Source organism: Trichosurus vulpecula, chromosome 7 (genome assembly GCF_011100635.1).
Source record: "Trichosurus vulpecula isolate mTriVul1 chromosome 7, mTriVul1.pri, whole genome shotgun sequence".
NCBI lineage: Eukaryota > Metazoa > Chordata > Mammalia > Diprotodontia > Phalangeridae > Trichosurus > Trichosurus vulpecula.
The window spans coordinates 29484706-29502045 of NC_050579.1; the positions used below are offsets into that span (position 1 = coordinate 29484706).

General features: G+C 46.2%; 1 protein-coding gene across 1 annotated transcript in view; it reads right to left on the reverse strand.

Annotated features, from left to right (window-relative positions):
• PIGL (phosphatidylinositol glycan anchor biosynthesis class L) overlaps nucleotides 1-17340 on the reverse strand; it is a 148073-nt gene that overhangs the window by 19097 nt on the left and 111636 nt on the right. Inside the window, exon 4 of the mRNA XM_036768606.1 lies at nucleotides 9437-9504. Coding sequence (XP_036624501.1) covers nucleotides 9437-9504 — 68 coding nt within the window. The remainder of the gene's footprint in view (nucleotides 1-9436; nucleotides 9505-17340) is intronic.

The following is a 17340-nucleotide window of genomic DNA, read 5'->3' on the forward strand; positions in this document are numbered from 1 at the left end:
GAGGCCTTGAGATGTGCCCAGGGTCACCCTGCTGCCAGGTGTATGGCCAGTACCACCCGAGCCTCTCAGGCTGGGCCTTCTTCTTTCTAAAAAAATTTACTTTATTTTTAATTCATGGAATAAGACAAGCAATTCCACAGCATAGCATAATATTTCTTTGAAATACACAACAAAGTTATTAGGTAAATTTCTTTTCTCTCTTTTTTCTTTCCTTTCACACATCACCACATCACTTAGCTTCTGATGAGCAAAGGGTGCCTTGAGTGGGAGTCTCTCTCCCCCAACCCCAGCTCCTTTTGGATATGTGATGCGTGTTGGCAGTTGCCAGGGAAACCACAGACAACATCCACGCAGTGTCAGGGCTGGCTTTCTCAGCTATGCCCTTCCTCATTCCTGGTCTGATGGCCCACCCTTTGCCCCCCGGGGGGGGGGGCGGAGAGGTGTCCACAATGGTCCATCAAGGCTGAGATTTATTACTGCCACTATTTACATTTAAAGAGCATTTATTAAGAGCTTGCCGTGTGCCAGGCATTGGGCTAAGCTCTGAGAACACAAAGAAAGGCAAAAACATGGAGTGCACATCCTCAAGGCAGAGACAATGTGCAAACAGCTACACACATAGAGAGCATACAGGGCAAATGGGAGGTGGAGGCTTCCTACAGAAGGTGAGACCAGAGTCTAGAGGAGCAGGTGAAGAGAGAGGATTCTAGACATGCTGAAAGCCAGGGAAAAGCTATGGGGGAAGTGGACGTTGGCAACGTCTGCACAAAGGCGTGGAAACTCAGTGTCCCCTGATCATAGAGTATATGGAAGGGAGGAAGGTAAAGAAGACTGGAAAGGTGGGAAGGGCTTTAAAAGCCAAATGGAGCATAAGGGACTTGTGCCTGGAGGTAAGAGGGAGCCACTGGAGTTTACTGAGTGGGAATGTGACCTGGTCAGACCTGGGCTTTAGGAAAGTCACGTTGGGCCGGAGTGGGGAGAGACTTGAGATAGGCAGACCAACCAGGAGGCAAGAGTTCAGGTGTAGGGCGACGAGAGCTTGGACCAGGGTGGTGGAAGTGTCAGAGGAGAGAAGGGGGCATATTTGAGAAATGTTGTAAAGGTAGAAATGACAAATGTAGTGGCTAGAGCACCGGGCCCGGAGTCAGGAAGATCTGAGTTCAAATCCTGCCTCAGACACTTATGAGTGGTGTGACCCTGGGCAAGTCACTTAATGTCTATTAGCCTCAGTTTCCTCACCTGTGAAATGATAATAATAGCACTCAGCTCTTAGAGGTCTGGTAAGGATCTGGTAAAATAACATTTGTGAAGCGCTGCGCAAACGTTAAGTCTCTGTATCAGTGTCAGCAACGAGGATGAGGAGGGTGATCCCTGAAGCTTTTCCCCTTGGAGGCTGCCTTGCCTCTATTGTACATGGGTTCTGTGCGTAGCCATCCAGGTGTATGTTGTCGTCTCCACCCCCCTGCCCCCCTGCCCAAGAGAATGCAAACTTCTCGAGGTCAGGCTTTCATTCCGTCCTTGTAACCGTGCTGAAGAAAGCCTCCCTTGCTGGCTGGTCTCGCTGGAGCACAGCCAGGCTTGGCCTCCTCAGCTTCCCCTCCCCACCGGCCCCCATTCTCACATCCTCTCCCTGGAATCTTTAAACCTGCTTAAACCTGGCTGAGGATGGTTTCCAGGACTGTTTGCGTCTCACTTCTGCCCAGCAGGGCCTTCGTTGGGCTTTCTCTAACAGAAAGGAGTGAACGTCATGTAGAGGGTGTTGAGGACACCGGGTTTGAGGCCAGTGGACCCTCCCTATCATCGATGCACATGCTTGTCTCCTGTCCAGAACAGGATTTTCTCTTTTCTTCAGAGAACGAGTAACTGCTCTGCAGACTAGTGGGCCTCTGCGGTCAGGGAAGCCCATCCTGGGAGATCCTGTAAGGCCAAAGAATTTGGAAACAGAAGTGACCTCCAAGACAACTCTTCATGTTATAGACAGGGACAGCACTGGCCTTTCTTCACATAAAGCTTTTAAGTTTACAAAACACCACACACACACACACACACACACACAGACACACACACACACACACACACACACACACACAGAGTAAATGGAAGGTGGTCTCAGAGGCCCTAACCTGGGGGAAGCTGGGAAAGGACTCCTTCAGAAGGTGAGATTTGAACAGGAAGCCAGGAGGCAGAGACAAGGTGGGAGGACACTGCAGGCACGGGGGCACAGCCTGTAAAAAGTGACTGACCCAGATTAGGCTGCTAAAAATGTCAAAAGCAGAATTCAAAGCTGTCTTCTTGATTTCAGGTCAAGAATTCCAACTGCTCCTGAGGCCCACAAAGGTAAGCGACTTGCTCAGGGTCACATAGGTAGGAAGTAGCTGACTCATGGATCCAGGGCTCTGCCCTCTGCACCACACTGCCAACCACCAGACCAGATGTCTTAAACATCATCCTATCCCCCCACAAACAGTAAGAGATGCCCAGCGCACTTCAGAAGGAATGACCACAGACCTATACCCCAGAGGCGATACCTGGGGTCATCACCCTGCCTGGCAGGCTGCAAGCAGTGAGAGCCACAGGGAAAGGGGGGATAAAGGCCAGAGGACTGAGCGGCTCTAGGACTGGCCACTTAACTCCTCCCTAGTGCCAGGTCAGTTGCTATTGAGACCTTCATTTTGTAATCTGTCCCTCTCCCCTCCACACTCTGCCTGTTCTGAAAGTAGGAACTCTGAAACGGAATAAAAGTGGAGAAAAAAGTGGGCAAGTAAGACTAGATACCAAATCAACTAAATCTGACAGTATATGGTACGTAGTGTTTCAAACCCCTAGTCCCTCACCTCTGCAAAGAAGAGAGGCAGGCTGCGGGTGCCTTTTTAAAGAGTCAAAGTCCCTTCTTGCTCTGATTAAGGAGCAGAATCCCAGAGGGGAAATTAGCAGCAGGAAGGAAAGAGTTTCCCTTTTCTTCCTTATCTCGTGCACAGTTCTAAAATCCAGAAGTTCATCTATGCTTTGGGTGCATTGGGGAGAAGGAGGCAGAGGCGAAACCTGCTCATGGACCCTTCACCCAGGAAAGGTTGGGGGATAGGGCTAGAAAGGACCTGAGGGATCAAGTCTACTTGCCTCATTTTATAGGTGAGGAAACTGAGGCCCAGAGATGCTAAGTGACTCACCCAGGGTCACACAGCTGCTAAGTGCGTGAGATGGGACTGGAACTCGGGGCCCAGTGTCCTCTCTTATACAATGCCTCTTTGACCTAAGATGCCAGTAGCTGTGATGTCGGAGGCTCAGGTAAGATGCTTAGCTCTCCAAAGTCCTCCTTCACTTTTTAGATGGAGCCTGAAGTTCCTGACAGTATTTCTTTCATTTTGATAATCACAGATAAAGCTGCGACCAAGGACTGAAGGGCGGATGAAAAGATCTCTGCTTGTGGATTCACTGTCTGACCTTGGGTTTAGGGGGGAAGTTGGTCCAAAATATCTGTGAGGTGCAACCCTCCTGGGGTTTATCTGCAAGGCTGCATCACAGTTTTGGATCCTGGCCAAGCATTCTAGGACCAAGACCACTGATTGGATTGTCTGTTTACTGCCAAAGTGATTTGATTATGATATTTCCCTACTCAATAAACTCCCATGGCTCCCTACTGCTTCTAGGTTAAAATAGAAACTGCTTAGTTTTTAAAGCCCTTAACAATCTGGCCTCAGTCTATCTTTCCAGCCTCATTGGACGTATGTCCCCTCAGTCAAACTGGTCTTCCTGCACTCCTGCATCTCCCTTTGGAGGAAGGTGCCTCTGCCTGCACTCTGCTCCCTCCTCCCCTCCACCTGACAGAGGCTGGAGAATAGCTACTCCAGGAAGCCTTCCCTGATTCTCCTCTGCCCTGTCCAGCTGCTCATCTTTGCCTCCCCAACAGCCTCATATTTGACAATTTGGTAACTGTTCTCTATTTATCTGGTCTATACTTAGCTATGTCCTCGTCGTCTCCCGTTAGAAGGTAAGCTCCTTAATACTTGGGAGATTGTTTCATTCCCCAGCACCTAGCCCACGGCCTGGCACGACCAATCAACAAGTACTTATTAATCGCCTTCTAACAAAGAGGAAACAGGAAAGAAAAAGGGGGAAAAAACCAGGCCAGCCAAACTGACTAATAGGGCAAACATTTCTGACAGCAAAAGCAATATTCCATACCCTTATCTGGACTCTGCAGAGAAAGAAAGGAGGTCCATTTTTCTACCTCTTCTCTGGATCTGTGGGGTTAGGAAGGCTATTTTGGAAGCCATGTGGAGGAGGTACTGGAGAGGAGGGTAGATGGGAGGCAATACAGGGTCTGCTATCACTCTACTGTTGCAGGCTGCCCCATCAGGGTAGTCAGTGGACGGGGGCAGAGACTAGAGTCCAGTTTGACTGTCTGGCTTCACTGTGGAAGGAGAAAGGAATCTGCTGAGAAGGCCCATGGAAAAGGGCATCAGCTCATTCACCCCAGTCCGGGAGATGGCAGACAGAGCTAGCTGTGTATGGTGGGAGAGCTTGCTCAGACACCAGGAGCCTAAGAGATGTGGTCACGCTCTATTTCCTCTGTGAAACCAGGCATGAAAAAACACAAGGGCCCCTAAAAATAAAATTAACTCTTTGCTTCTCACAAGGCAGTACGTTCTCATCACTCTGAGGATGTGAGGTCACATGGTGAGGGGGGAAAGGAAGCTCCTTGCTGCTGACTTTCAGTCTGGCATTCTGAGGTTGAAGTCAGTGCTGGCTGTATGAGCAACCCCTTGCTGTCCGTGGTGCTGAGGCCACAGAGGCTGCCTCAGAAGACCTTTCTCAGGCTTGGGCCCCTGACCCCGGGAGCCCTGGGTCTAGAGAGGGCCACCTTTTTCAGCAGGCCTTCACCACTCCTCGCCTGGTCCTACACCTGGACTCGTTTGGGTGGTAATACTTGCAATTCTATAGTGCTTTAAGGTCCCCGAACAAGTTTCTCACAATAATGCCGTGAGATACACAGAGTCAAGAATTACTATCTTTATGTTTCAGACAGGTAACCTGAAGTTCACAGCTCTGCCCAAGGTCACAGAGAGCAGAGGCCAGAGGAGCAATTTTAGCAAATGTCAAGCATTTATTAAGTGCCTACCACGTGCCAAGCACTGGGCTAAGTGCTGGGGATACTATACAGGTCAAAAACAGTCCCTGGTCACAAGGAGTTTACATCCTAATGGGGAAGACAACACATACATAAATAAACATGTACAGTACAGGGAAGGAGTTAAACCCAGAAATCTCCTAGAGCCGAGTCTGACACTCTTTTCCATACACTGCCGCCACCATGGTAACTGGTATATTTTTCAGCATAGATTTCTATTTATTCTTTATGACTCAGTTTTGGCTCACCTATCTGTCCCTCAGGGGCAAGGATGATGTCTCTGCTTACGTGTACCTGGGTGCCTAGCATCGGGCCGGGCACCTCACGACAGCTTGTCAGCGCCATGTAGAATGATGGGATGAGTGCCAATCCTGGGAGCCACAGGATCTAGGTGGGAGTCATTTACTAGCTGTGTGATCCACTGCAAGTCACTCCACCTTTGTAAGCCTCAGTTTCCTCAATTGTAAAATGATCCCAGCAGTACTTGCTGCCATGCCATACAGCAGATACAGTACTGGGCCTGAGTTCAAAACCAGCTTCAGACCCTTACTAGGTGTGTGGCCCTGGGCAATTCACCCCCCTCTGTCTCAGTTTCTTCAATTGTAAAATGGTGATAATTATAACACCTACCTCCAAGGGTTGTGAGGATGGAATGAGATAATACTGGTAAAGCACTTAGCGCACAGGAGCCTCCCTAACAGGGTTGTCAGGATGGGAGGATTTTACAAACCTTCACACAATGTGGACATGGAAATAGTCATTCTCATTCTTGTTGGCCAGAATAGCAGGACACCATGAAAGTGAAGTGTTGGATGTTGTCTCAACAGAGATACCGACTCTTGTGGCCCAATAGAGAATTATACTTAAGGGGAATTTCATGAGGACTTTAAGAAGGGAGAAAAGGACTTCTAGTAACCAGAAGGAGAAAGATATCCTTTTGTCATATGTCTTCTCTACAAATGTGCCCCACTGTCACTGTACTTTAAGAGCTCACTCTCCCCAGAGGCCTTCTGGGAACATTTTGCACCTATTGTTCAAACCATACTTTCTTAGTAAATAACCTTTTCTAAAAGCTGTTTAAGTCTGATTGGTAAATTGTTAATGTGAAGTACACTGATGGGGGCTCAAGTACTAAAAGCTAAACCCATAGGATTATTCCTAAATCCCTGAGTAGTGGCAGTGCTTCTCTGTGCACTGCTTCTCTGGGAACAACAAACCTTAAGTAGAAGTGCAGATTGGGGGATAGTTGCCTCCCCTGGCACCTCCCCCCCAAATAATGAACCAGAAATTCTTATATCTTTCTGCCCTTAGAATACCTTCAGAGTCCCCAGAAACATCCTTCTCAATACCTCATTCATTAGGCAGTTGCTGGCAGTTATCAGACCCATTGGGATCATTCAGCAGTCTTTGTTAAATGCCTACTCATGTCTAACTTCTTTTCCCCAAGGCAATCAGGGTTTAAGTGACTTGCCCAAGGTCACACAGCTAGTAAGTGTCAAGTGTCTGAGGCTGGATTTGAACTCACATCCTCCTGACTCCAGGGCTGGTGCTCTATCTACAGCATCACCTAGTTGGCCCCCAGTCCAGCTTTTTGGAATAATAGCCAGCGCTTCTGTTATTACTCCATCTTCCACCTGGAAGCATAATGTGCTCCAGGGACTCTTTGAAGTGAAGTTTTTCCAATTTTTCACTGGCTTTGTAGACTTGAACCAGTTCAGAAATGTGAGCCCTGTAGAGATGGGCAGCCTGGGCTCCAGGTATATATGGGTGACAGTTCACAGGACTCTTTACTTGAAAATAGCACAAGATATTTGCAGAAACACTGCTGTTCCCTAACGGTCTGGGTAGCTTCTGAACAACAGCCTGAAGGAAGCAGGTATATAAGAAATAAAAGGCAAGGTCATAGACCAAATCCAGGGGCTGATGAACTTTGCCCAGGGGCATCACCTGGGGGAAGGTGCCTACAAATTTTGGACCCCTCAGGCGATGTTGATCTTCAGGTATGATAACTTGTCTGTCCATCCACAGTCCCCCCTCTTAAAAAGGGATGCTGCAGCTGGCTCAGCCTCATTCCAAGGTCAAGCAGGAATGTGGAAATGCTGCCTGGAAAGCTAGCATGGGGCTGGTCCATCTTTCAGTAGGTGCTCCATGGGCTAGGACTCTGGCTCTGGGCTTGGCTACTTGTTGTGGCAGGAGGAACCCCAGCCTAGGAGTCACAAGACTTGGTACTAGTGCTCCAGCTCGGCCACCAACTACCTGGGGAACTGTGGGTAGGGGATAGGATCGGTGGGTCGCTAGGGTCCCTCCCAGGTCTAACGTTTCATGATTTCCTTGTACTGCAGCTTCTGTCCCCTCTATGGGCAGGCCTGAACCCCGACTCTCCTAAGCTAAGGGAGTCAGGCTTGTTCCAAGAGATGGTACAGTGCACAGAGCACTGGCACTTGGAATCAGGAAGATTCATCTTCGTGCATTCAAATACAGCCTCGGACATTTACTAACTGTGTGACCCTGGGCAAGTCACTGTTTGCCTCAGTTTCCTCATCTGTAAAATGAGTTGGAGGAAGAAATGGCAAAGCACTCCAGTGTCTCTGCCAAGAAAACCTTAAATGTGATCACAAAGAGTCAGACATGACTGAAAGATGACTGAACAATTGTAATGGTTGTGTAAATTTGAAGATCTTTCCCATCCGTTGATAGGCCCATGTGACCTGCTTACATCACAAGAAGTCCAAGTTACATGTGGTGGGAGGAGCTTGCTGAATGAGAGGAACTGGAAAGGGTGGAGCAGTTAGAGCTGAGGAAGAGAGCGGAGATGTGTTAGCTGTGCTGTGAGTGTGTTTGGGGTAGGCTACGGAATGGAGTGGCTCCCTGCTGTGATATTGTGTATTAACCTCTATGCGACTTGGATAGATTGGACTTACTGGTTTGGGGACTGGGTTTTCTGGTGTCTGAATAAATATTTTGCTTCTGTCTTCTATATGGAAAGCCTGTTACATTTTGCGATCCAGAACCATGCTGGCATACTCATAACCATCACAACCATTGTGAATATTCCCTTGGCAATATAACAATCTATCTGTCTCTCTGTCTCTCTTTCTGTCTATCTATGTATCTATCTAAGCAGATTTTGGCCCCAGAGTGTCAGTTGACTACAACTACTCAGGGTTTTAGGACTAATCCTATGGATTTGGATTTTAGTACTGTGGCTCCTGAGCCCCCATCAGTGTATTTCACATTAACAATTTTCCAGTCATACTTAGATAGCTTTTAGAAAAGATTATTTAATAAAAAATTTATTTTCTCTAAATAACATATGCACATAGTATATTATATAATATAATATATATAGATTATGTATGCAATATGTAAATGTGTAAATAATATTAAATTATATAGAAATATGTATATAATATATACATATATGATATATAACCATATAAAGAGAGGGGTAGGGAGTGAGTGAGTGAGAGAGAGAAAGAATAACATCTTAAGTTCTGCCCATTTGTAGAAGAAGGAGTCCTGAGACAGAAGAGAGAAGGTTTGAGATGTAGTCTTTGTTTGGCCACTTCATTTGGCTCAGAAGACCCTGGGTACATCATGTGACTTCTCCAAACTTATTCTCCGAAATAATCAGTATTTTAGGGAAATCATAAAAAACTCTCCAGCTACCTGGAACTCTGATTCCTATGATTCCTGACCTCCAAAAAGGCAATAGAGGCGTATGTAAAGAGAGTCCACCTCAGAGTCAGAAAGAACTGGGTACAAGTCCCACCGCTAGTACATACTCTACTGGCTGGGCAATACTGGGAAGTTCACTTAACCTACTTCTCAATGTCCAGGAAACTTTCTAAGATTACTGGTAGGGGATGGAGAGACTATGCACTGGTAATGGGAGTTTCCTCACTGGGAGTTCCCTACACTGATGAAGTCTCAGACATACCTCCCCAACAAAAAAAGGATGAAGTAAAGATAAGTTGGATGTTGTGGGCAAAAGAGCACTGAGAGCTTTGGGAGAAAGATGGCATCAGGCTTCCAAGGCACCATTGTTGTTACTGGTTATGGTTAGACGTGCCTACTCATAAGAGAAGCTTTTGGGTCCCCTCCTCCTGTCAGCACAGGTGGCTTCTTGCTTTGGTTGGTAAGAGACATTGCAGGAAGTGCCCTCCCCTCCCCCACCCTTCCTCTTCCCCTAGCTTGTCCAACCTCCCTTCCCCCACCACCCCCAAAGCACACATGGCTCATAGCTCTGGTCAGTCCTAAAAATGATAGAGACATTGCAGGAAGTGCCCCTCCCCAGCCATTTCCTACCTTATTGCAGAGTAAAGGGCGATGTGGTTGGCATGACCGCTGACCCCACCCGTGTCAAATGTCACCACCTGTGGAGAAAGCCAGGCCAGAGTCAGGCAGGCAGGCAGGAGAAAGGGGACAGACACCTGTTTCACTACACTTTACCAACAGTGAGGGAACAGGGCGGCCCCATGCCAAGGGATGCAGGTGGCCAGGGCCAAGGCTCTGAGGAGGAAGTGACATCAGCTAGGATGCCGAGACTGGTGAGGACCGGTGTTGGGGTCCCAAGGATGGGGGTGGGGGTGACCAGAAGTGCTCACAGCCAGGGTGGAGCATTGGCTAAATGCTTCTCACAGGTACTGTGCTGACCAGGGACCTTTCTTGCAGGGAGTGGTTGTGAGGGGTGGGGGATGGGGGGATTCAAGTTCAGGGCTTGGGAAAGGGTCACTTTTACCTCTCTGATAGAGAATGGAAAAATTCTTTCTTTCAGGATAGTCACAATGACTGTTCACTTCAAGTCTATGATCTAGAAGGGCTGGGAACAGTTCAGCACAGGGAGGTCACGAAGACCATTAAGGAATACAGAAGCCTTAGAGACATTTTGTGTTGAAACCAAGCAGTGTGTGGGTCTTCTTTCGTGATGACTGAGAAGTGGTGCTGGGCCATCAATCCGGGGACTAACGAGGCTTATCTATGCACCCGGGGCTGCTACTAGGACATCCCTGTACACAGACCGGTGGAGGTCACTGTATTGATGTCACTGCTATTGTCATCATTACTGTAAGTGTCTTTCTATTATTTCTCTCCCCAACAGCAGATTACTGTTCATTCAATTCAACCAGAATTTATCAGGTACCTACCAAGGGTAAGTCACTGTGCTAGGTTCTGGGGATACAAAGACAAAAATCAAACTGACCCTGCCTTCAAGGAGCTTAGACTCTGCTGGAAGAGAACATGTGTTAAGTAGAAACAAAGTAAATGCCAAGTAAGTTCTGAGGCAGGGGCCAGGGGCCAACAAAGATGGCCAGGAAAGGAAGGAAGGAAGGAAATAACCATTTATTGGGCACCTACTGTATGCTTCAGGTATAGGAGACAGCACTGGACCTGAGACTCCATAAACATTAAGAGCCTAATATATGCAAGGAATTATGGAGGAGATGAAATGAATAAGACAGAGCTTTTACCCTCAAAAAGCTTGCAGTCTAATAAGGGAGTTGAGACAGTTATCCATAGAAATGCCCAAATACAAGCTAGAAAATGATATTTGCTCCAAGTGACTGACTACCAAAGCCTATAGACATTCAAAGGAGAGAAATTCCTCCTAGGTAGGATGCCTAGAGAGAGCTTCCCAGTGCCTCAGAACTGGAGGGGGACCAGGGGCTCATCTGGGCCATTCTAGGCCAGTCTAGGCCTGAAGGACAATGCCTGCTACAACTCCATAAGTGGGCATCTAGATAGTGACTCGAGAACTCAATTCAATTAAAATCAGATGTTAAAACATACAAAATGAAAAACAAGTTACAAAAAACCTCTCATATGCCCAATAAATGACAATTTGTTCAAACAAATGTGTATAATCTAATGAACAGAAACATCCTGTTTCTATGCCCTCTTCTGATCTGTTTTTTTTTTTCTGTAGATTTTTCCTGGTCTTTATCATAATTCTTTTTAACACAATTGTGGGCATGACATACACATCCACGCACATCCGTGTCTTTTTTCCAATTCTGCTTTGTTCACTGTGTGCCTCACCATGTGCACAGGCCCATATTGCCTGGTGTTTTTTTACAGGTGTACTTCTTTTTCCCCTTTGGACCACATCTGTGCCTGCACTGGTATAGAGAACTCCCAGCAAGGAAACTCTTTTCACCAATGCAGATTACCACTTGCTTGTACTTTAGAGTCCCTGGAGAGTTGCTTGGGGCACTGAGGTTAAATGACTTGACCAGGACCACACAGCTAGTATGTATCAGAGCCAAGTTTTGAACCCAGGTTCTCCTGACTTTGAGGCTGGCTCTTTAGCTACTATGCCACCAGCTCAAGGACCCCTTTACAATCTTAAAAGAGACCCAAAGAAAAAAAGCCCAAAGAGCATTTCTTCGTGTTGGTTATATCTATTAATATTCACCATATTAGAAAAGAAAAAGTCTTAGTATTATTATGAAAATAATTTTGATGTTGAAGACCCCCTGAAAGGGTCTTGGGAACCTCCAGGGTCACCAGCCCACCCTTGGAGACCTCTACCGTAGTACTTTGCCTCCTGTTTCTTAATGTTTCCACATAGCTATTTTTCATCTCTTTAAGATCTTTGTAATAATATCTGGCATTTATATAGCACTTTACAAGAATTATCTCATGTGCAATTTTCAACAGTCCTTTGAGGAAAATGTTAATTATTATGATCTCAATTTTGCAGATGAAGAAACAGAGACAGAGGTCAAGTGATTTGATTGAGGTGTCACAGCTAGTAAATATCTGAGGTCAGATTTGAACCTGGGTCTTTCGGATTCCAAGTCTAGCTTTCTAACCAAACCTCTCTGTGCATGTGCTCACTCATGGGCACTCACACACACACATACACGCACACACACATGAAGACATTCTCTTGAGGGTCTCCTTATACTGAACCAACATGGATATAGCAGTTAAAGTCTACAAAGTGCTTTCCATACATTATCTTGGTGAAGAATGCTGTATCCGCCAAGACAAGTTCTCTCTCTGAGGCTGTCACTTTTTGTATTTTGTATGTGTGTTCTGCACACATTAGGTACTTAACAACTGTTTGTTTAACTGGATGGGAGCTTCACAACTACCCTATGAGATAGAAATGACAGGTGTCTTTAGCCTGGTTTGACCCTGGAGGATACTGAGGCCCAGAGACATGAAGTAGTTTTCCCAGGGTTAGTAATGTTGGAGGTGGGATTTGAACCCTGAGCTTCCTGATTCCAAGTCCAGAACTTTACTTACTATACCCCACTGCCTTTCCTTGATGAGAAGGGAGAAGATAGACTGTCTCACATGATATTCTACAAGAGACCACGTCCTTATAGTCACACAAATGGCTATAAGGGGCAGAGAATACTAGGTCCTGCTGGGTTGTTTGTTGACTATTAAAAAAGTCTTTGAGTTAGTAGAACAAAACGTATTTCAAGGATTTCCTCTAAGGAGGCCTCTGTCATGTACATATCAGAATCCTGCAAGATCCTTAGATGATGCAACGAAAGATATGGCCATTCAACAGTTGTGATGATTAACATTGCAAGGAGGTAAGCGCCAGCCCAGAGCGTTGGCACACTAGAAACAACCCTGGATTTGTATCTTGGCTTTGCTGCTCACTATCAGAGTGACCTCGAAGTCACTGAGCCTCTGTAGAACAGTTTCCTGTTTTGTAAAATGAGAGATGAAGACTAGAAGACTTCTGCTGTCTCTTCTAGTTCTAAATTTATGATCCTGTGTCCACCTCAGAGTCAATGGAAGAGAGATTCTCTACAGGTGATGATGACATAAGACTTATAGCCATTCAAAAGAGTTCATCCTACAATCCACATAAGAAAACCAGGTGGATAAAAACTGCCTATTGTTCAAACTATGGACATTCATTAAAAACTCCCTAATTTCTCTAGAAATACTAAGAAATGATATTTTTTCTAAAGCCCTTTCTAAAATTTTTGGGGAAGGTTTTTTGAAAGGTGGGTAACAGGTCAAGGACAAAAAGGGTTTTCTTAGGGACACTAAATTAAGCCTGACAACTCAACCTTTTTTCCACACAGAATAATTTTGTAGTTTATATCTTTTATCTATACATTGGCTCCCCACCCACTGGGAGCAGATTGACACCAAGACCCACCCTTCTCCAGAAGTGAGGGGAACGGTCTAGGAGGGAATGGGATGGCTAGTTGGTTGTTCATCTATTCTTAAATATTAATCCAGACTGCATTTCAACATGTCTTTTCCTTGTTCAAGATTCCTATGAATGTTGCCTGAGATCATCTTGGGGAAGAGAGTTCTGTTGGAAGAGATAGGGACTTTGCCAGTTTGGATCTCTCTTTGTCTCTCTCTGTCTCTTTGTCTGTCTCTCCCTCATCTCCTCAGTAGAAGGTAAGCTCCCTTGAGGGCCCAATTTTTTTGAGTTTAGTCTTTATACCTCACACACAGAAAGACCTTTATAAATGCCTGTTGGGTTGATTATCTTTAAACATATTTCTTTCTGATTGTTCTAAAATTTTTAATTTTTTGTTATTAAACAAATCTATTTTCTCTACCTCCTGCCTCCGCCACCCATTGAAAGAAGAGAAAAGAAAAGAAAAGTTTTTGTGACAAATGTTCGTAGACAAGTAAAACTTGTTGGATTAGTTACTGGATTGGATTTCCCAAGGTCATACAAGTAGTAAAAGACAGGGCCAGGATTCCAATCCAAGTTCCTTTTCACCAGATCCAGTGTTCTGTCCCCTGCAACACTCTGTCTTCTCACTCTGGGGGGCTGAGGGAATTGTTTTCTGGTCTGGCTCAGTGAGATACCTCTGCCTGAGCTCAGCATAAGATTGCTTTCCAGAATCCCATCCCATCGCAATGCAACCTCATGGCCCTATCTCTCCCCGACTCCTGGAAACATGTTTGAAAATACTTTTAACTGGATGTTCAGGAGAAATCCCCATTGATAATAAAGGACTCACCCCCCTTGGCTACCTCGTCAGCATAACCTTGTATATCTGCTGTATTAGAACAGTATGGCCTATAAGCATAGAGTAAGAAGATCTGAGTTTCACTCTTGGCTCTGCCATTAGCCCAATGTGTGACCTTGGATAAATCACTTCTGCCATTTGGGTAACAAATGATTAAGTGATTTGAAAAAGAAGCAAGTGTTAATAGATAGATACATGTGTAATGAGGGGCTGGCCAATAAGACCAGTCCCTATGAGCATTCACAGAGCACCACTGATGTTATTTCCCACATGGAAGAGATTGAGGAGCCCCTTTGGGGACAGCAGTGATGGTGGGTAGTAAAAATCCATTGGAGAGACTCTGGAGCACATGTAGACACTCCATAAGAGGCTCTGGTCTTCTAGTACCTAGGGGGTGGCACTGGAGAGACTCTGGAGCACATGTAGACACTCCATAAGAGGCTCTGGTCTTCTAGGACATGGGGGGTGGCACTGGAGAGACTCTGGAGCACATGTAGACACTCCATAAGCAGCTGTGGTCTTCTAGTACATAGGGGGGTGGCATCGGAGAGACTCTGGAGCACATGTAGACATTCCATAAGAGGCTCTGGTCTTCTAGTACATGGGGGGGGTGGCATTGGAGAGACTCTGGAGCACATGTAGACACTCCATAAGAGGCTCTGGTCTTCTAGTACATGGGGGGTGGCATTGGAGAGACCTTGGAGCACATGTAGACACTCCATAAGAGGCTCTGGTCTTCTAGGACATGGGAGGTGGCATTGGAGAGACTTTGGAGCACATGTAGACACTCCATAAGAGGCTATGATCTTCTAGCCACATGGGGGATAGCACTGGACACATTGTGGTGCAAGTGTAGACACTGCATAAGCAGCTCTGGTTTTCTAGCATATGGGGAATGATGTCTGCTTTGATCATCTGCAGCTGCAGACCTGTTACTAGGGCAAATTAGAAACCCTTAGTTGGCCCTGGGCTCTCTCTCATCTAAAAGTCTTCTTTCTTAGTTTCGTTTGTCTTTTCATCTGATTTCTTCCTGCTAGACTATGCTGTATGCAGCAAGGTGATGATGTAAGAGAGGCCTCTGGCCTTTTTGCCATCTGTGGCCAACATCTGGCTGCAGGAATATGGGCCTTAGCATTGGCTCTTTCATTTTAGGTAAAGGAAGTCGGTGGGGTCCAAGGAAGGTCAGAAGAGTGAGCCCATCTGGGAGCCTGGGAGCGCGTCCATGTTGGTTTTGAAGCCAGCCCAGTATTAGTGCCCAGGGAGAGCTGAGAAGAGGGCTCATCTAGCTTTCATGCTACATCTGGAGGTAAGCACTAGATGAAGTCAGCTTCTTCTCCCCAGAGGCTGGGGTGGAATAGCAGAGTGTGTGTCCCTGTAGTGGCAGGGGAAATTTTATACTTCTGTTTTTGTTATATCTTCAAAGGAAATATGATTTTGTTTAAAAAATTATATTAAATGAAACTGGGACATTAATCACTAGGGGGATAACAGTGGGGGGAACACACCCAGAATGGGGGGCTCAAGCTGATGGTATTAAAGAAAGACATCCAACCCTTCAGGGACACCCCTAGAACCCTGGGTGGGCAATGAGGCCAGAGAGCATACTTGCTACGAGCAAGCTAAATCATTGTACCTATCCCGATTCAACACGATCATTCTGGGTGCAGGCCAGAAAAAGCAGTAAGGAAAGTTATGAGCAAACCCCATCAGCTCCTTGGGAGTAGGGACTGTCTTTCTTTTTATTAATTTTATCTCTAGCACTTAGCACACAGTAGGCGCAAACTTGAATTCACACAATGGAAATGTTGGCTACAGAGGAGTTTTGGGTATGTCTTGGGAAGTCAGAAAAATGGTTTGGTTCAGATGGTGGAATAGCAGGTGCAATGTTGGACTCAGTGTTAGGAAAGCCTGAGTTTAAATCCTGCCTTAGACACTTACTGGCTGTGTGACCCTGAGCAAGTCACTTCCTTCCCTGTGACTCAGTTTCTTCATCTATAAAATGAGGGGGGAGGGGTTGGACTGGATGGTCTCTGACATCTCTTCCAGTGATACAATATCATCTTATAAGACTGAGGATTCCTGCTTGATGCTTGGAGTATACTGGCCAAAGAAGATAAGATGGAAAGAGGCTTTGGCTGAGAGACACACTCAAGTCACCATTCCATCAGTGGCTGCCTGAGTGACCTTAGGAAGGCCACAGGAGGTCTCATCAACATCCTAACGAGCAGGAGAACATGGCCACGGGAGCTCCAGGATTCATAAGACTTTCTAGGGATCACACAGCAGCATCAGAAATTCCCACCTTGGGAATGAACCCCTGGGACTCTGTTTCTGTGTCTGGGAAAAGCACCATTGTCTACGGCTCCTGGAAACACGTTTTTTAACTCACTGGCTGAAGGAAAGGCATTTTCTAATCTGTAATGAAAGTGGCTAGTTTCACTAGGCATGCCCTCTCTGCTTAGGAACCCAATGTGTGGGGAACAATGTGTGGTCAATAGGCGGGTTTTGGGGCAGCTAACTTCCAAGGCCCTCGCTGTTCTTTTAGGTGTCTGAATTACTTAATCTGGAGGCTGAATTAAATACATTTCTCACATTGGAGAAGAGGTTAATTGACTTCCTAAATTCCAGGGCTGATGGAAAATAGGCTGTATTGTGTCATGGGTAAGAAAGCTGCAGGGAATGAGGCTTGACAGACCCTTTGGTGGCTCTTTTCAGGCACCCTGGGATTGCAGCCCATCTCACCAGTGATTTGGTGCTTTCTGAGAGCCCTAGGACCATGACTCAAAGGCTGGCTAAGGACACCTTTCCCTTCCCTCTGCCTCATGTGCATAGAGCACTTTATCTTTACAAAGCACATCTGTACACTTGTAAAAATCCCATTTAATCCCTGTAGCTACACTGTGAAAGCGACAGGTGAGTGCAGGATAGGTCTTGGTCTCATCATTTTGCAAATGAGGAAACTGAGTCTCAGTCACTTAGCCAAGGGAAATGACTTAACCAGAACCTGGGTCTCTTACACCACAGTGTCTCTTGTGGCACAGCTCAGGCCAGGGGGTCACCAGTCTAAAGATAAACGAAGCTGAGCCTTGGTAGGGTCTTTCTAGAGCACACCAAGGAAATCTCCCCCAAAGGAATCAGTGTCCCTAACATGAGTGGTCGGGTTTTACAGGTTCCCATGTGGGGTATACAACAAGAGAGCAGATTTCTTAATCAGTTACTGTGCAAGGTGTTGGTTGGGAGATA